Consider the following 21,796-nt stretch of genomic DNA (forward strand, 5'->3'; position numbering starts at 1 on the left):
GTGTTATGACCAAACAAAACTTGGCGGACTAATGTTCAATTGTCTTCAACCAGAAGGCGTTGTAACGAGTTAGAAGAGAGCTTCTAACTGGTTGCGTTGTAGCCACTCTACCCTATAATAATATAACTCGTTGGTGGTTCCCAACTTTTGAGTGTCACGAGATGTCTCCGCTAGATGCAGCACATGCCAAAGCAAATGCATGCTGCCATCTGTCGAGTGTTGTGTAATCAATTTGAAAGTGTATACGCTACGAAATAGAGTTGGGCAACACGATTCTTTTTCAGAAGTCGATTCCAACGATTCAATCACACATTACGAATCGATTCTAACGATTCGTTCACGATTCTTCTCAGTCTGCGATTCCAACTATTCTTTTGAATCGTCAACGAGTTCACGATTCTTCCCAGTCTGCGATTCCAACTATTCTTTTGAATCGTCGCAAGACACTTTCCTTTGCAAACCACGCGTAGAACAAAAACGTTCTACATCTCTCTCATAGATGGCATAAGAGGCGAGACATTGGATTGTCTCTTTCTCATTGGCTGGAACCATTCAGTATGGACTCCATTAGTCTACAAAATTACCCAAGATAATGTCTCTAAATTATAATTTATCAACTGAACCTTATTATGAAGTACATTTTTTGCATTACATCTCTATTTAACTATGCAAATTTCAGGTTTGTGTTCATTATTTTCCATACTTAACAAATGCAGTACATATTTTGATTTCACTCTCGCTCGGGAGCATTCGACACGGTTCGGAAATGTCCGTTGACAGGTTACATCAAACAACGAATAGAATCGTGGGTTACGATACCATGCCGATTCCTTCATATTCTTTTGAATGACGATTCGTTACGATTCGTTTGAACGACGATTCGTTACGATTCTTTTGAACGACGATTCGTTGATACCACGAATCGATTCTTACGATTCTTTATTATTAGTCGTTCGAATGAACGATTCGTTCACGAATCGACCCAACTCTACTACGAAAGAAAACTTCAATCATTACCTTCATTACCAGAATTCTATTACAATAAAAACATTAAACAATAAAATAAGTGTAAATGAATGTAAATAATAAATGTAGATAAAATGGAAAACAGCAAGCGACAGAGATACACATGTTTAAGTCATATCTCCTTAGTCTCACTTTGCAGAAGTGGTAGTCATTCCTTTTTGCTAGTGTACTCCCAAAATAACATTTCTTTACCTTCGTAACCCTACACTGCAATGCAATATATGAAAAAATAAAAAAATAACACAAGATTATGATTTGTGTTGTATGAAAAAATATATTATTATTATTATTATTATTATTATTATTATTATTATTATTATTATTATTATTATTATTATTATTATTGTATGTGAAATGCATGTTCTTTTTTTATACATTTAAAAGTATGCGGAAATGATATAAAGTTACTCTCTTTAATATTCGGCCACTTAGGTTTGTAACCAAACCAATGTTTATTCTGATTAGCTTAATGACAAATATGAACAACAAAAAATACAAAGTCAACAACTCCTCTTTCAAGATACTACTAAAAAAATTAATCAGACTATTCTTCATTATAAAGCATAAAAATAAATTCATAACAAAAAATTGACAATTGTCACAGTCACTTTAATATTCGGCCACTTCAACTTTTAACTAAATTCATTCTCTGTAGAAACTAAACAAATAACATTTAGTGATCTGTAGAATATCCTCTTCTTCTTAAAACCTATCTCAAGCATTGTGGCATATTAGAAATGTATTTTTTATAATGTTTTCAGTGGATATTTTAGCCCATTTATTTTTATTTTTTCTTCTAATTCACCTTTTGATTTTGAAGGTGTTTTTCGTGTTCGTGATTTCAGCTCAGCCCAGAGATTTTATATGGGGGTCAGGTCAGAGCTTTGGGGAGAGGTGTCAATAACTTTGAGACAATTATACAGGAGCCAGTTCCTCACAAGATAGGATATGTGTTTAGGGTCATTATTCTGGTAAAATTTAAATGTGTCCCTTATGCCCAATTTGTCTGCACTTCTGTGTAAGTGTTGCTTCAATATACGAAGATAGTCTTCCTTCTTCATTATCCCCTCGATTTGTGTCATCTTTCCAACTCCTGCTGCAGAGATGTAACTTCAGATCATGATGCTGCCTCCTCCACATTTCCTTATATTCTATAGCCTTTAAAAAATACATAATTTTTTTCTACAACATCTTAATTGAGAGTAATTAGTGAAATTTTACGAATGTGAATTCTTTATACTAGTATCCTTTTGTAATCTGTGCTATTTTATTGCTTATATTAATTGTTTAATTTGTCTTCTTCTTCTTCTGCTTATATACAGTTCGATTTTGAACTTCTGACCACAAGTGTTTGCCCATACGAGATTTTTTAATTTATATTTCTGTTTTATGTATGTAATAGTTTTTTAAAGTCTTTGTTTCTATTACATTTAATATGACGTATTTTTGTAGTTTTCTTATTGTAATAATTGTAATACGAGTAAAATGTAATAAAATGTAACATGAAGACTGTTCACCAAGATTTCTAGGTCAGGTCATGTGGATAGAGTTCTCAAAGACAAAACAGATACAGTACTGTATTTAAAAAATAAAACTGATAATTCAAAATCATACCAGTTTGAAAAATATTGTGAAAAGCACTTGACTCAAACTTCTTCCTGCTATATCACCCATGATCAAAATGTATTACTAATAGGAAATTATTCTAATTCCGGGATTTCTGCTGTCCTGGTGAATTAAAAAATTCCTCAGAGACATAGCATACATTTCCTGATCAATCCCGTCCAATCCTGGGCGTTGGAAACCCTAACAAGGACATTAAAATGTCTGACAAGTTATTTTTGCTGTTAAATGAAAATTACCATCTAATTTCGTATTTTTTTCTTAAAAAATCTTATTTCGCATAACAACATCATCTGACAGATTAGGATTCTTTTTATGTTCAACTAGCTGAAAGCACCCGGCGTTGCCCGGGTTTTTCTTTCTGCTTCTACTTTTAATTAAACTGGTTATTACATTTTCGGAAATCTCGGAAACCTAACTATACATAACCAAAACGAATTGTCTTTACTAAGCTTTCCTCGCCCATAAAGATGAATCTTTACTTAACGTCACTTACAAGAATTAATGAACTCCTTAGCCAAATGCCTGTCAGGGTTTACTCAATTTAAAACAGTTGTAAATAAGGCACCGAAAAGAAAACATATCATGTGCCTGACGTTAAACTGTTGTTTTAAATTTATTTATTTGTTTGTTTTTATTTATTTATTTATTTATTTATTTATTCTCGTGTAGTTAAGGCCATTAGGCCTTCTCTTCCACAGCGCCAGAAATACAAATAAAGTAATAGAAAAATCAAACTATGAACAAAGTAAAACCCAACGAAAATATAATTCCTTCTCCTCTTTCTGATCAGTTTCAGCATCGAATCAATACATATATATATAATTTAATTTGTATTGGAAGATTTTTTTACCTCTTGACCGCTGTACACCCACTTATATCATACCCAGTTCTTTTTTTTTTTTTTTAATATAACTTGAAACTATATCTCATAAATTCAGAACATATTATATTTTTTTCTAATTTTATACACAGGATACAGATATAATATAAACTCGCAATAAGTCACTTTTTAACATAAAGACTAATATTCTGAGAAACATATAGGCCTACTGATATTTTATAAATTAAGAGATTTTTATTTCCACAACGCTTAACATACTAAATTTGCAACGTGAACAACAATATTTTGAGAATTAATACGTTATTTTCAGTGGGCTTATGTACATTCACATACTACATTAGCTGCATGACAAAAGTATCATTGAATTTCTTATTGATATGTGTAAAATATTTTTTTTTCCACTTCTTTGTATAAAATATAGTTGAGGATATGAAAAACACGCAGTTTTTAAGTTAACGTCTGCAACTTTGAGCGACTGTCCTTGAGCTTCATTTTAATATGGCCATTACAAATGCTAGTGGCATTGAAATTGCAGTTGCTTAAAATAGAATGAGTATCCTAGCAATACATGGAATAAAAACATCTCCTTTTATTTTTGCAGTTAATATTGCCAATTCTATTACGTTTCGTATGAGTTTTTCACACCAATTCTTATTCGTGCATAATTTTGGTGGGTCAATATTTTGCAAATAGTAGTCTACTATTGGTTATTCATTATTAATTAAATTATGTGGTAGCAATCCTTGTAGTTTCAAAGAATTCTAGAATTCAGTTGTATAAAACAGTTTGCTCACTATCTACAAAACTGCATCGAGGAATTCATAATACGGTCCTGGACTGCGTAAAAATACTTATTGCATGAATTATCTAGCTTTAGCCTTCGCGATCTGTAACAACAATGTAATTTAATTTCGTGTTAAAATTTCCAAGGCCTCGTGAAAGTCGATGTTGAATACAACACACAATAATAAAAGAACAATTGACTGTAGACGATTTTGTATTTTAATATTATACATGAAGATTTGATCTATTTATTTTTATATTTTATAATTTTGATTAATTTAACTTCCATTTACACAATTTTAATGTAGCCTATGTTCTTCAACTGGTTATGAACGTTAAATGTGCAAACTATGGCACATATTGGTCAAAGCGTGTAGATTTGTATAGAGAACATACACACATACATACATATATACATACCCACATTCAATTTTATATATTAAGATAATTTTTGCTTTGAGGGCCTGAACTAAACCTTTGATGGGCTACATAAGGCACTCAGGCTGCCTATTGGGAATTGATGGTCTACAGATCCATGCACTTAGCCTTACTTTGTCCCATTATATCAGAATTGGAAACCCATACTCTACATTCTATTCTATTCAATTCTTCATATCACAAGAATATTCTATACATCTTGATTACACAACTTTTAACACTGTATCACTTGGAATATGAATGATAAGACTTTCTTGTGTTAAATTCTAATGTACCTTGTTTACATGTTTCGACTTATTTATGGGTCATCCTCAGAACTGGTTGTTGTTGGTCTTGGCGCCTCTTGTTTTGTTTCCTGTGAGGGTGTGTTCGTGTGGTATAGTGTAGAGTGTGTGTGTTCTGAAATTGAGTTGTGTGTTGAGAATTTCGTTGGGGTGTGTTTTCGTGTGTCTGTATATTTCATATTGTTCTAGTGTGTTTAGTTTCTGGCTTTTTGATTGGATGTGTAGTATTTCCATGTGTGTGTTGATGTCTCTTTGGGTGTGGTTAGCATTTGTGATGTGTTCTGCATATGTGGAAGTGTTTTGTAATTTTGTTATGGCTGTGATGTGTTCTTTGTAGCGTGTTTGAAATGATCTGCCTGTCTGTCCTACGTAGAAGTTATTGCAGGTGTTACATTTGAGTCTGTATACGCCTATGTAGTTGTATTTGTTTGTTTGTGTGTTGAAAAACAAGAATATTATTTCAGTCTAAATGTAGTACGGTATCATTATTTTTCAGATGCCACTGCACATTGCAGGTAGGCTCCCTGGTATCATCTGATTTAACCTGCAGGAAAGGGTGAGTTGAGAAGTTTTATATTTGTGTAGTTCTGAAGACTTATATTGCTTTGTATTTCCAATTGGTGTGTATATTTTAAGCATTATGTTTTGAAAGAAGAAAATATAATCATAACAGACTGAAGTAGTAGGGATCTTGAATGATAAATTATAATCATTTGTAACGCATCAGATGAAAGACTGATTTTATACATCATCCATTTGTGTATGCTTAAGGTGCAGACACTTCATTTATAGACTATGAACCCCATTGTGGACTTACTCATAGCCATGTTAAAAAGGAAATTTAATTTGGTAAGAAAAACTAAAATCTTCGTATATTGAGAAAATGTTCATGAAATAAAATACAAGCAAAAAAGATCATAATCTTTTCTCGGCAAAGGACTAATGAGATCTTAACTTCGGAAACAGAAGTTAAGGACAATTTTTAGAGATGTTCTTACTAATAGGTACCTAATAGTAGGGTTAACATACGTCAGCATTTATGCGGAAATGTCCGGTTTTGATCATAAAAATGGTCACCCGCATGCATTTTTGGAAATCCTCTAATTTGTTCGCATTTTCTCATATTGAAGTACTGTATTATTTATTCATATTTGTTTCATTTGGTCTTATGTTGCTGTGAGCTGTGCCAAACGTATTGCAGTGTGTGTGATTGTTAAACATGTAAATGCTGTTCATCCAGATACATCCTTCATTTTGTTAACTGTAAATAACAGTAGACTTATCAAGTAAGTTATTAAATTTCATGAATGCGACTTATCATCGATTCTGTGAAAGGACTTGTTTTAGTGAAATTTAATTTAAGACATCTTCGAGTTTTTACTCTCTTCAGGGAAGAATTAAGACTGTATTTTTGTACATGTAATTTTACAAACAATAAACAATAAACATGCAAACCTATGTTTGACTTTTGTATAGTAGCAAGGAACTGTTAAGAAAATTAGATCTAGTGATAAATATTCTGAAGCCGCAAAAGTGATATAAATGACGAAGTTGGAATTCGTTAGTGAGAGAAGTGTGTCAGTATTTTCAGATTTTAGAAAATGGTAACTCTACCTAATAGTAATAATAATAATAATAATAATAATAATAATAATAATAATAATAATAATAATAATAATAATAATAATAGTTTTCCCTGGCAGAATTAAGATCATCAGGCCTTCTCTTCCACTCAACCAGCTTCAAGGCAGATACAGGAAAATATATAGGTCTGTACAAATATTAACTTAAGAAAAAAATATTGAATACACATGGGTACAAAGACAAAATTAATGAAAGCGTACCAGTACAATTTCTATAATCAGTATCTGTATGGATTATGTCACAGCCATCTTGGCTTTAGCTACGAATATAATGAAACAATGAACACAACAGAATAATAACTATACATTATACAATCTGGATGCAAAAAACTAAGTCTATGTATTAAAAATATTCCTAAATAACCTAGATTTAAAGAACTGAGGACTACGACTACCCGTGATGTCCAGCGGTAGCGAATTCCAGGACTGGACCATGGCTATTGAGAAAGAACTTGAGTACAGAGATATCTGATGACGTGGTATTGTTAGCAACAGATTGTGCTGTGAATGTATATTGCAATTATGATGTGAAGCTAGAAGAGTAAACTGAGAGATAAGGTAGTTGGGTGTGGAATTATGTACAATTCGATATAGCAGGCAAAGAGAACGTACTAAATGTCTACCGGAACCTTGCGAGCGGAGCCAGGAGAGTTGTAAAATACATTCTGATAAATGAACATGTTGGCAGATATTGAAAATAAAGCAGGAGCAGACATTATGCGCACGTCAAAGTTTTGTGAAAGTTCAGCACTTAGGTCACTATATGAAACGTCACAGTAGTCAAAGCAGTGAGGTCGCCAGGATCAGAGCAAGGGGGGTGCGGATGGGGTGCGAGCTGTAAAAATGTGGTACATAAAAAATCCAAAATGTTCTTTCATGCACTTGCGCGCATACTATACATCTGTTTATTATTATTATTATTATTATTATTATTATTATTATTATTATTATTACTATTATTATTATTGCTCATCACATCCATTACGATACACTATGGGACGTAGTTTTTTCACATCCAAGTAATTGTTTGTTTGTTTTTGTTCTTCAAAATAATTTATGCCTAGTATTTTGTTAATAAATTGCCCTTTGGGGTGCGGAAAGGGGTGCTCCGATTTTTTATGGGGTGCTTGCGCACCCTTTCGCATCCCCCTAGCGACGTCCCTGAGTCAAAGTGAAGCATTTATTTTTATTCCAAGTATGCTTAGATTTTTTCACCATATTTTAACAGGGATCAGAGGCATACACCAACAAAACTTGTCTGACTGAAGCATTATATATCATAATGTTAACTTTCCTAGATATTAACTGTGACTTCTTCTTTTTTTTCTTCTTACATAAAGGTGCAGGCTGCTATAGGTACATGTGATCAGGGCTAATACTAAAACACTTATGCACAAATGGGCCATTTGCACGTCATAGACTGGAAATCAACCCAGAAGACCACAGTGTGTGACCAGCTTTGCGATCTGCTGGGTTTTATTTTCTGAAATTCTTCGGGAAACAGCATGTGTTTCACGAGATACTCATGCCTGATGTGGTTTACACCTGGAGTACAGGAAAAATTGGAAGCAACATTTTCTAAGAATGGAATCATGAAGGCCACCAAAGCAAATTTGAGATATATTCCAAGAGGCAAAAGAAGTTTAGGAAGACCAATGAAAAGATTGTGTGAGACCATAACAGGCAAATGAGGACCCATATTTGTTCAATGATGACTATCATCATAACATCTGTGAATGGTTTTAACATTGCTAACTTATGCAATGAAATGTCCATTTCTCTAAATTTTTTTCTTCTTTTCTGAAACTCCGTAACTTATAAATGTTATTGTATTGATTTATATCAAGATCTGAGTTACATAGGCCTTTTGTTCATTTATTCTACTGCTTCCACTTACATATTTTTTTTCGATACCCTAATACCTTTCATGAATATTACAAAGTCCATTTCTTAGTTTGGCCAGTGTGATGTAACCTACATAGGCTTTTAGATCACAACTTTATAGTGTACTAGTTCTAGTTCTAGTGAGGATTTACATTGATATTAGACAAACAATCCTTTCATGGTCCTTTTATGTAGTTTGGTATGTACAAGAAATATGTTTAAATATATTACGTAAATCAATGAAAGAATAAAAAAAATATATATATTTTAACATGGATATTTTGGGCAAATGGCATTACTTATATGAATTGCTGAAATGGATTAGTGTTATGTTGAACATTTATTTGTGACTCATGTCTATCAAAATATTTTTATTGCATTCCATAGAAGATACATTAGAAATAAAAAATCTATGAAGGTCAGCACCAAACAAATTGACCAAATTGTACAAATTGTCGGCAAACAGCATGTACCAAGTTCTTGTATATCTTGAGTCTGGCTGTAGATGTTGAGGCAAGAGTTTCATTTCAATTAGAATCAGTGAGGGAAGGGGGAAAAAACCAGAGGTAGTATGCTACCCCAAGATTTTCGTCTGGTATACCTCGATTTAAAAAAAGGCATACCCCTCCCTAACAACATAGACATACATGATGTATGCAATAAATAAATTGTTTCGTGCAGTCAGTAACGCGAATCTTTGAAGCTTACGCAACACGTTAAATTTTTTAATAAAATAATTTCAATTTACTTCAGCTATTTACTAGGTCATTTTACAATGTCCTTTGAGACTTATCATTTAAAATAATGTTAAAGCTTCAAAGTGCCTTACTTAATTATTATTAAAAAGTGCAATAAAAAATGACACAGTTACTAAATTGGCAACAATGGCCACCACAAGCTACAGACCACAGCCTTCTATATTTGAAATATTACCATTATAAACTTTCCAGGGTTGAGCTTATCAAAATAAATAAGCATGTCTGTACTTGTTTTTTTGAAAGATGGGACATGACAGTTAAGTGGCCGAGCTTGGAACTACAGTGCCATGTTGCCAATATGAACTATCACGCTGCCAGCTGATGGAAGCTAGCAATTGTCGTTAAGATAGCTGACGTTAAAACATTAATTGACAATTGACGTGAAGGTAAGAAAACAATACAAAAATCGACAGAGAATCAAAGGTGAAATGTACCAATGCTAACATTGTGTGCACAATAAATGTCGCCAAGAGAGCTATTAAGCACTGCCAAATGGGAACTGTAAGTTTGGCAACTCAACCGCGGTTACCATAGAAACAGGCCTACCACACCATAGCAATGCTCCTGTCATGTCCCATCTTTCAAAAAAACAAGTATAAGTGCACACTGAATACAGTTCCAGAAGGCTGTGGTTTAGATTTACGAAGCAAACAATTAGTACTCTTTGCTGTGAAGAAATGTATACTTCGCACGAAAACATGACGACCTTCCCTCATCCCCTTCACCAGTTAACTGCAGGCACGCGCAAGGGATAAACCCTTAGCCGAGTTGCCAATTCTTGAAGTCATTGTGATTTGCGAACGTTTTTCAAACTGTGTTCCGTGAAACCGCGATTTTCAGAAAGACTATATTATCTTTGTAAATATACCTTAATTTATAATTACTAAAACAAAATTGGTATAAAAATGAACAAACTTATTTTAAAAACACTTTATATTTATATTTTCACTAACATGTTTTGCCTAAATAAACAAAAAAATACAGACTTCTGTAATAAGTGTTAAATTCTCATGTTATTGAAGTTCCAGAATTTTATACTTAATTAAGAATGTTGCGCTGGTAAAATTTTCTGAAACTGTGATCATTGAATAGTTATAGAATTTATAGTACAAAAGAGTAAAGTTAGATTTTATCAGCTTCGCCTTGGGTGATAATTTCCACGAACGCATAAAATCTGTTTACTCTAGTGTGCTATACAATATTTTATTCATTACTGGTATGTAAATTTAATTTTAAATTGTAGGGCTTTTCTTTGTATTGTGTTGTTGGCGAAGAAGTTCATATATATTCATTTTACTATTGCTAATATGTTGGTTGTCATGTAGAGAGTGATTTAAAAACATTTAATTCACTGCTGTAAGTTAGAAAACTTTTCAGTACTGCTGTGAATAATGTCATTATTTAGGTTGCTAAGGACGGTGTTGCTGTTGGCGATATCTCTTTCGCGTACTGTTCACATACTGTTCGGCGAAGTAAATCACGTATAAAATCGTCTATCTTACCGAATTCTGTTTTAATTTGTTTATTTTCTCTTTAGTTGGTGAACCGTAATTCTTAATTTCTATGCCCATATATCCAACTCCGCTGGTTGCGTCCGATGTTAAGTGATTAAGATTTATACTTATTAAACTGCCTGAACTTTCGATTACTTTATGGATAGAATTTCTGACGTTAGACACAATTTTAACACTTTGTTTTCTTAGCTACGCTCCTCTGCAAATAAGATATTCTGTTTTCTTCGACGGTGTTATTTGTTGTTCTTGTCGTGATGGTCCTGGATCTTCAGGTGTATCAGGAGGCCTGGCTGCGGATCATCTGCTCCAACACTCATTAATCATGGCCGGAATAAATTAGACATATTGAAGCGCACAACGGTATAAAACAACACGTCGACAAAGACACTGAGAACGGGTGAACCCCACAGGTAGAGGCAATGACTGCTAGATTTGGCAATGCTGGGATCTATTGTATTTCTGCCACGCGGCTAGGAGTTGAGTAGAGGATGGGGGTTTATGAGAGATTACCAATTCCAAGAAGAGAGGCCGTCATGTTTCCGAGCCAAGTATATAAACAAATTTTTATGATAACATTTTTTCAGTGACGGTATGTCATTTTTCACTAACAGTGTGTTTTCTGGCCATAGAAACCAGTGGCATACTGTCTCACTTCCCTCACTGATTAGAATAATTTAAATATTTCAGGTCACTAAAACTAAACATGGTGTTCAGAAAATGCGTCCAAGAAGCATAAATAATGATACGAGGGACCAAGACATGTAAAATCACAATCGGAACTTAACCTCAACTCGCAAGGGGGCCATCATATTTCTATAGTTTAATGTACCATAGTAGCAATCAAAATTTACTGAAAGAAACAATGAACATGCTCTGAATGGAACCCCCTACGCTTTCTGAAATCGTTTCTGTAATAAGAGAAATGATTTAGAAGATGAATAAAGAAATAAACAAAGCTTATATCTAGTGGCCTGCACATTGCCTTGTAGGAACAGTTAACGGTATGAATTCAGTGGCTTTTGTCACTGCTGTAGCAAGTAGGTCAATTAACAATAATATCCTCTACCTGGTTAGTTTTTGTTTCAACAATGTGCTCTGTTTAACAGATATTAACCATGACATCTCTTTAATTAATAACAGATGAGTGTTGGTTTCTATAATTAAGGGAATCTGGATGCTTCAATCTTAACATATACATATATTAATGGTTTTTAATGCAACTTTTCTCAGAAACTATTGGGACTACAGTAAAAGAATTTTTACAGATTATTTCTGGCACTTCTAGAGTTAACTTAACAGGGTTTTCTTTTTGCACAAATATAATTTATTCTTCAAGTTATTAATTTTTTTCTTATAATGGATATTTTAATATTATTTTTGCTACTTCTTAGGGTTAACTCCTTTATGAATTTAAATTTCATAAACATGCACTAAGTTATAATGAATGTTTTCTGAAAGTTTGAAGTAATTCTGCTCATCAGAGCAGGAAAATGTAGGTTCAAATTGACCTAAGTCAGCCGACGTTCTAGTTTCCTCATCCTTATTTATTTTCGTAATCCTATCGTGCATCTCTTCAAAATATTGAATCTGCAAGAAGCTTCCCTTACATAAATTTTTCTGATGTTGGTAGGTACTCCTAACAGAATGTTTATGGGTAGCATTATATTGTTTTCCTCCTTCCAAGAACCTTTCAACCCCCTTTCCATTGAGCATTGCACAAATTAGCGCCTGTGGATGCCATTCTGTAATACAGAAAATGCAGTTGCTTTATGTTCGACTATGGTCGTCCTGTCTGACTTGACGCACATGCCAGAGAGAAAGTCCCAGTCATTTTATAACAATATAAATATTGTACCGAAAACATATAATAATTTTATTAATATAATAACATATATGCAAATAAAATTGGCACTACAAACTTACAAGTTACAAAGTACTAGACTCTTAGATCTTATTTCATGGCGTAAACAAATTGAGAGAAAATTGAAGCACATGGTGTCACTTTTTCCTGCTGTGAGTTTTCAGCTCGCCATGATAGATACATACTATGGATAGCCTGGCCTTGGACATATGTACTGTGTGGTGCTTACATCTGATGTCATTACATTGAAATTAATTATGTCCGAATTTAGCCAATGTCTCCCCTATGGCCCGGTTTCTTCAAACTTTGTTAAATTATAACAGTGTGTTATTCCATTTTAACTGTAAACTTAACAGTTGAAGCATTTCTTCAACTACTGTTAGTACTAACAGGCTGTTAAAACCTATGTTAATTTAACTGCTCAATTTCATGCAGTGAAATCATTTAACTCTCTGTTAGCATAGAAGTATCCAATATGGCTGGTGCGTTAGATGCTGAACTTATATACCTGGATTATTTAGAAAATAATATCCATGAATACATAAACAGAGGGGATGATTTCTGTGATTTCATAGACCAGAAGTTCATACAAAGGTATAGGCTATTTACTGCCAAGCCTCACTTTTCGCTTCCAACTTACTCGTAGATCCGTTTATTTGTTTATTATCATTAGTTGGTTTATACTGCGAAATAATTTCCAGCAGAAGGTTTCTTTCGAACGAAGAGAAATTAGTCCCACGATTTCTATTTGTTCCAGTGTTTTTCATTTCATAACAGCAATACCAATACGGCGCTCCATGCTATTGTGATAGTGTGATACAAACGAGGAAAGAAGAATAAATCAAACCTGAGAGAATAGAAAGACTTCTATCCTCTCTGAATCAAACAACGGAAACAAGCGAGAATCGCAATTGTCAGAGTTCAGAAAACAGAAATGAGCCTATACTTGGGTATAGGTTATGGTTAAACTCTAGAATCTCTGGTCGTAACAGAGAGTTAACAAACAGAATGTTAAAATGTGAAATGTGAAGTTGAAGAAACGCAATATTTTTAACAGAATTCATACTTTTAACTTCCAGTTAATTAACGCTATGTTGGGTGCATTTTAACAAAGGTTGAAGAAACCGGGCCCATATGTTTTAAATACTTTTGGAAAGAAGAAAATTTCAGAGAATATAATGCAGTAAAAAACCAAAAATGAACATTTTTACTACTCCTATTTTTCAAGTTTCAGGTTCCCTCAAATTATTCGGTATTATCCCCTCTATCTAAACAACATTTTCCGAACACCCTGTATAAACCTATACATATATCACATATGTAACTTTTCATCTTTGTGAATGCTCATGTGATATCTCAGACAGCTCCTACGCGTGAAGCTCTTGTCACAAGAATCACATTTGAAAAGTTTCTCTTCTGTGTGAGTGCGAATGTGATTTTTGAGATGTGTAGATCTCCTGAAGTCCTTACCACAAAAATTGCATTTGAAGGGCTTCACCCCCGAGTGAGTGCGCATGTGATCTCCGAGACTGCTCCTAACTGTAAATCCCTTGTTACAAATATTACACCTAAAGGGTTTCCCTTCTGTGTGAGTTCGAATGTGACCTTTGAGATGGTCCGACTTTCTGAAGTCCTTACTACATATGTCGCATTTAAAAGGCCTTTCCCCCAAGTGGGTGAGCATGTGATCTTTGAGACATCTCTTCCCAGTGACTCCCTTCCCACAGACATCACATTTGAAGGGCTTTTCCCCCGTGTGAGTGCGAAGATGATCTTTGAGGTGGTTCGATCTCCTGAAGTTCTTTCCACAAATATCACATTTGAAGGGCTTCTCCCCCGAGTGAGTGAGCATGTGATCTTTGACACTATTCCTGGCTGTGAAGCTTTTACCGCAGACATCGCACTGGAAAGGCTTCTGTTCTGTGTGTCTGTGAATATGATCAGTCAAGTGGTTTGACTTCTGGTAGCTTTTACCACAGAAGTCGCATTTATATGGCTTCTCCCCTGTGTGAATACGCATGTGTTCTTTGAGATATGTCGAACGTTTTAGAGTTTTTCCACAAATATTGCACATGGCACTTTTGTCTAGGGCCTTCTCTAGGGATTCACAATTCTGAAGACCGTATTGCAGGTGTTCATCTGTATTTGTTACAAGATCACTGAGCCTTGATAACTCTTCATTCTTCACGTCACTTAGTGCTCTTGTAGCATCCACAGCACTGTGGAACAAAAAAAAAAAAAACAACATATGAGGTCACCTCACAATATTGAATATCACTATACTTGTTTTTTTGAAAGATTGGGACATGACAGGAGCGTTGCGATCGGAAAAACAACTGAATGTTACATAGCATGGTAGGTCTGTTGCTATGGTAACAACGGTCGAGTTGCCAAATTTACAGTTCGCACATGACGAGTGCTTAATAGCTCTCTTGGCGACATTTATTGTGCACACAATGTTAGCATTGGTGCGTTTCGTCTTTGATTCTCTGTCGATTTTTGTATTGTTTTCTTACCTTCGCGTCAACTGTCAATGAATGTTTTAACATCAGCCATCTTAACGACAATTGCTACCTTCCATCAGCTGGCAGCATGGTAGTCCATATTGGCAACATAGCACTGTAGTTCCAAGCTCGGCCGCTTAACTGTCATGTCCCATCTTTCAAAAATACAAGTATAGAGGTACCTAGTTTTTGCAAACCACAGATTCACAAAATACGTTTTTACAGCTTTTTTTTTTTTTTCATTATTAACTCTCTAGCATCTCTTAGTGCTTTTTGGTTGGGTGAAACGAGCGTTGAGTGACTTCCGCCGAATTTGGAATAGACACCAACTGACTTGAACAGCCAACATAGAAAACAAAAAATCACTACCTGTTCAAGAGTGTCACACTCAATTGGTTTCACCTTCATTTCGACGATAATAAAAGCCTAAACTAACCTAACCTGTCACTAAAATCCTATACTAACCTAAACTAACTTGTCACAGATTCGCCTATACAAGGCATAACAAAAGCCTAAACTATCCTAACCTAACCTGTTACAGTTTCGTATATGTAAAGCATAATAAAAGCCTAAACTAATCTAACCTGTCACTAAAATCCTAAACTAACCTAACCTAACCTGTCACAGATTTGCCTATACAAGGCATAACAAAACCCTAAACTGCCGTAACCTAACCTGTCACAGATAAGTACGTAAAACATAATAAAAGTATAAACTAACCTAACCTGTCATAAAACTCCATTTACTTACCCCTACACACTTCCCTGAGGTATGAAAATGGCCGAATTTCTACCCCGCTGGAACATTGTAAACTAGCATGAAACGTTCATAATGTCTCGTAAGTTATGTTGGTACTACATATAAGACGGCTGAAGATGCATATTATATCCGCAATAGGAAAAGAAGTCACTAAACGCTCGTTTAACCTTTGGTTGTGCTAACTGGTAACAGTATAACCACATTAATGTGCTTGTCAAGGGACTGTCGCCTTCAAGCATAATATGTGGGACACCACTATAGACATTAAATGATTTATGAAATGGGGAAAACAATTTACATTACTTCATACGAAACAAATTTTATTATACATTAGTTAGCCTACAGTTCAAAATGCAAATAAGAGCTCATTTCATATTAAAAAAATCTTTCATTATTGTTTGCTGTGTGTTTGTACTACTATTATGAATAACAGTTTCTATCTGGTTTAAGAAACTACAGATAACTTCACTTTATACTAATGTTAGCTAATTAAATGGGTCCTCCGAAGTAAATTTCCTTATGCATACATCACTATTCAAGCATATAAAAGACAACACACTTTTTATTTTCTCAGAAACCTTATGATGTAGGTATACCAAAAAATAAAGATTCCCAAACAGTTACAATTTCCTAGCCACCGGCATAGCTCAGGCAGTAGGCATTTTTGTCTGCTGATCCAGAGCTGCGCACGGACGTGGGTTCGAGCCTTGTTTGGGCTGATTACCTAGTTGGGCTTTTTACGGGGTTTTTCTCAACTGTAAGGCGAATGTCAGGTAACTTATGACGAATCCTCAGCCTTATCTTTCCAACGCTGTCACCAATTCCATTGCTGCTAAATAACAAATTTTTACTTGGGGAAAAATGATCACAAACATTTTCTTAGGGCTCTATCATTCATGACAGAAATAAATTTACGTACTATAGTAATCTCCCAACTTTACTTCCCTTCCGAAAAGAGCTATGCTAAGAACTTTTCAATCATCCTTAAAAAAAATCAGTACTGTATCAGACATACATTGGCATGTAGAATGAGTCACACAGTTTAGAAATTAAACTACATTTGTATTTGTTTGAACGTTTTTATTTCCTATACACTGTTTCATAAGGAATTAGATATAGATTAGAAATGATAGAAATGATGATAAATTCAAAACATGATTAGGAGTATAAAGTTTTGCTGCTTCTTGCTGGGAGAATAATTCAGTACAGATATGCATGTTGTATTATCAGTGAAATAACGGCTGGAAATGAAAGATTGCATGCTGGGAAACTTACATCTCACTGAAGAATCCATCATCCTCTGTTATTATTTCTGGCTTCAACTCTTCCTCTTTAACTTCTTCATCACATAATTCTTCCTAAAAAATAAATACAGTACCATATAACAATAAGGATCTCCCCAAAAATTAACAGAGGAATGTCAGTTCAAATTTGGTACCAAATATATTCTACGACTATATTCATTTCAAGTTAGTTTTAGTTTTATTCAGGACTTCTACACCAACTTCCTGATTCATTTGTTCTACATTTCCCAGTGGCGTATACTGGTTAAAGGGTTTGGGCTACCGCTGACCCTATTATTACACAAAATATATCTAACAATTACTTTAATTTTAATTACTATGGTAAAACTAATAATACAAAATTATTACATTATGTTATATTATAAACTTTTTCTGGAACAACTGGATAATACGCACGGCAGACCAATATCGATAGTCGACTCTACTCGCTGGCCACTAGTCACCGGGCCGTACCGAGCCGCCGTATCAAACAAAATATAATCGAAATGGTGGTAGTCAAATTCGCGACTATATTCTTAAGTAATTCACTCCATTAGTCAAGTTCAAGGTTTTATGTAGTACAACGGCGGTTTTTTGAATGCATTAAATGAAAATGAAGATGTAATAAGATAATAAACTAGGTTATCACAAGGAAATTAACAGGAAAAAAGATGTGTTTCACGGAATACAAGTGGCCACTAGTCACCGGGCCGTACCGAGCCGCCGTATCAAACAAAATATAATCGAAATGGTGGTAGTCAAATTCGCGACTATATTCTTAAGTAATTCACTCCATTAGTCAAGTTCAAGGTTTTATGTAGTACAACGGCGGTTTTTTGAATGCATTAAATGAAAATGAAGATGTAATAAGATAATAAACTAGGTTATCACAAGGAAATTAACAGGAAAAAAGATGTGTTTCACGGAATACAATTAAAATGACGGAAAGTAAATTTCCGGTTAATGTTCGCCAAAGCGTAAAGTACGTAATTATGACGGCGTTGCTGTTTTATTTCTGGCCTATAGAAAAATACCTAGCCTTTTACGAAAAAAAAATTTAAGGACCATGAAATTATTCACCGCTTTCATTATAGGCCTATTATTTTTTAACAATATTATGAATCAAAAACTGTCATATTATACAATTTTAACTACTACATGGACGAACCAAATCAAGCTAACCTAACCTAACCTAACCAAAGCTAACCTAACCTAACCTAACCAAAGCTAAGCTAACCTAACCAAAACTAATCTAACCTAACCAAAGCTAATTTAACCTAACCTAAGCTAACCTAACCTAAGCTAACCTAACCAAAGCTAACCTAACCTAACCAAAGCTAAGCTAACCTAACCTAATCTAAGCTAAGCTAACCTAACCTAACATAACATAACATAACATAACATAACCTTCGTAAATGCAAGGCCTGTAACTGGAGCACGAAGGGATCTCAATCATTTAATCTGCAAGTACACGCAAAAATAAATTCAAGTAAGGATCACGCTCCCACTGCATGAGAGGTCCGCGCATGCGCTACAGCAAAACTGTTTCTGTCCCGAGCCTCTCATCTAAGGCACTCGTCATAATTTACTCGCAATATTTACGCAAATACACATTGTCGCTAACAGTGGTGCTATCTCTCAATAATGTTCAGAACGAAGGAGGTAGACAGAGAGAGAAAAAATTTCTCCCGCCAACTACGCCACACACCAACGTCACGTTCTTATGTTGGTGACATTGTGTATTTACTTAAATTTGGTGCTAAACGTAACGGCAGGGTTCAAAGTGACCGTGCTAATTCTCCAGTATAGCGCTTTTTCTTTTGTAATTTCCTTGGGCTACTGCCGGTAGCCCCGGTAGCCCGCAAAATACGCCCCTGACATTTCCATCGAAATTTACTTCTTATCATTAACCAATTAAAGAACGTCTGTTAAATGACGTGAAAGATATAAACTTCCTAAAGAAGTAGAGGATAAAATCGCAACGTCAATCATACAATTTTCTATTTCAATAGTTAGAAACCACTTATATAGTGTTCATAACATAGACAAATAAATAGAGTTCATAGTGTTTAAATTTTATAAATGTAGACAAAGTTGTAATGTTTATATTCAAAACTGCACTAATTCTTTTTATTTTATTACTCTGAAAACAACTGTAATGTGACAGTTAACAAAATTGTATACAGAAAATTACAGGGAGAGAGAGAGAGAAGAGAGAGAGAGAGGTAGGGGAAGAGAGGGAGAGAAAGAGAAAGAAAGAAAAAAGAGAGAGGAAGTAACAGAGAAGAGAGGAAGTAACAGAGAAGAGAGGAAAAAATTATAGAAACAGATGGTCTGCATTAACAGACATACTGGTATCTTAATCAATATTTCAATTTTTTTCCATTAGGTGCCCACAGCAACTTTGTCTCCTTGGAACAGTGTCTCAGGTTGTTATCCGGATTTTAGATTCTTCTCTTAGGCAGGAATAATAAAATTAGAATGCAAAACCAAAAGCTACCATGATCCAAACCCCATGTGTATATGTGATCTTTGCGAGTGTTTCTGTGACAGATACCATGTACTTACGTGCAAACAAAGGAAAGAATCACTGACACAATTCTGTAGTGAGTGAACGGCAAGACCAATGTGTCAGATTAAGTAATTTGTGCTACAGTGACATCTATGCACATTTGTGCGCAATTCTCTCTTTATTAATAAAATTAGAATACCGGTATCTTGCAATGCAGCAAAAAATATAGATAGATAACAATAATTGCAGTCAACTGTGATGTTTGAAAAAAACAACAAATGACTAAATATTGTTTTTCAATCTGGCCCTTGCCTAGGATAATTAAAATCAAATCAGAAAGGTCATCACAATCACTCACCTTAGCTTCAAACTTTTGTGCTGGAAAGGAAACCGGAATTGGAGATTCTTCATATTTAATTTCTGATGTGAGTTCATAGCAGGAGTTAGCACACTCAACTTTTATTTTATCCATGTGCAGTTTCAATAAGCTGTCTTTTATCTGAAAACATAAATATCTCATTTTTATGGACTAGAAAAGCAACAGAATTTGTGTACCGGTATTATTTAGACTTCACTAGGCCTATCTTTAAAAAAAAAATAGATTTTCTGGCATAGTTATAATGATTTGTGATAGGCTACAGTGACACTAAAGTAGACAGAGTATAATAAGACAAAATAAACATATTTTTATATAATGATCTGTCCCACTGCAAATCTCATAAGATTTGAATTATTAGGGATCAATTGAATCGGTGTGATACAAAAGGAAAACAGTCCACTTTTTGTCGTTTCAGACTGAGATAGCCATTCTGTTCCTTAATACAAGCCCAAACTATTGGTATAAAGATAGAAAATATTCCTTCATTTTGACTCTGTTAAAATTAGCTATGAGAGAGGCTGGTAGCAACCGTGCACGCTCCCTATAGGCCTAACTACTACTGCTGTTGCCATCATTGCTATACTATTGTTTGTCTTTAATCTATTGTCAGCATATTAGTCTACTACTGCTACTACTGTATTTAGGCCGCGTGAGTTAATAAAACGAGCCCCTCCTCTCGCAGGAGGCCCTAGCCCTTCATGGGGACACAATGGACTTATTCAATTATTCATTCGCTATTACTACTACTACTACCACCTAACCTTACGTATTGGCTTAGGTTTCAACAATTGCATACAGTTACCGGTACTGTATTAGTAACAGCCCATGCTATCAATATGTGGTTTCTAAATGAAAACAAACATTATATTTATCGGCCATAAGCCTACAATTTTCTTTGTTGTCATACTTATGCAATTATTGTTCTTACTGTAAACAGTAATTTTTTCTAGATTGTTAGGTTAGGTTGGACTTTTAATTAGTGCTTAGCGATTTTTCTCATCGCGTGTATATGTATAGGGACTATGTCATATATTAGGCATATTTTCATTCCACCATTCCGTGCCATTCATCGTGCTTTTTTAATACTGTAGAGTAGATCATACCATTTCAACATAAATGTGCATAAAGTCACAGGTTGGCAGCATTGGTATTTTGATACGCCATATCCCCTTGGCGCATCCAGGTATTCTATCATAACAGATATAGTGCAGCGTTTTAGACGTGCTTTCTGCTCGTCAAATTTGTCACTAAAATAGACGATCGAGAAGGTTTTATTATGTAATCCCAACTAATACACTTTCAATTACCATCTTTCTTTTATTACCAAATTTCCAGCACCGCACCAGAGTTTCTGGTGGATAAAACGTGGAACTACGTCCCTTTGCCAGCGACATTAGCGCCTCTATCCGAGCGACTATGTATTACGTAGTAGTACAGCAGAATGTCAAACCATGAAATTTCTTTTCTGGATAATGTTAAGCTATTTATGAATTAGGAATATACTGTAATTATTTCGCCAAGAAGCTTCTCTGGCATGAACATACTGAAACTAATTAAAGAATCTGCAAGGATATCTCAGCTCTTTCTCATCTTCAAATCTAAAGCTTTAAGCAGGAAAAGTAAAATCATTATCCATAAAATGTTAATTTTTTCCATAAGATATGTTGTTTCATCCTGGTAGTAAATCCTAAGAAAACAGTC

General features: G+C 34.5%; 1 protein-coding gene across 1 annotated transcript; it reads right to left on the reverse strand.

The window, feature by feature from the left end:
- Positions 1-8,879: 8,879 nt before the first annotated feature.
- Positions 8,880-21,489, reverse strand: LOC138700409 (zinc finger protein 436-like). The gene is made up of 4 exons (XM_069827027.1): positions 21,403-21,489; positions 20,075-20,215; positions 17,197-17,279; positions 8,880-14,877 (listed from the first exon to the last, which is right to left on the reverse strand). The coding sequence occupies exons 1-4, from the start codon at positions 21,487-21,489 to the stop codon at positions 13,971-13,973; spliced, it is 1,218 nt and encodes a 405-aa protein (XP_069683128.1). The 3' UTR covers positions 8,880-13,970.
- Positions 21,490-21,796: the final 307 nt, after the last annotated feature.

This window comes from Periplaneta americana, chromosome 5, assembly GCF_040183065.1.
Source record: "Periplaneta americana isolate PAMFEO1 chromosome 5, P.americana_PAMFEO1_priV1, whole genome shotgun sequence".
Lineage (NCBI taxonomy): Eukaryota > Metazoa > Arthropoda > Insecta > Blattodea > Blattidae > Periplaneta > Periplaneta americana.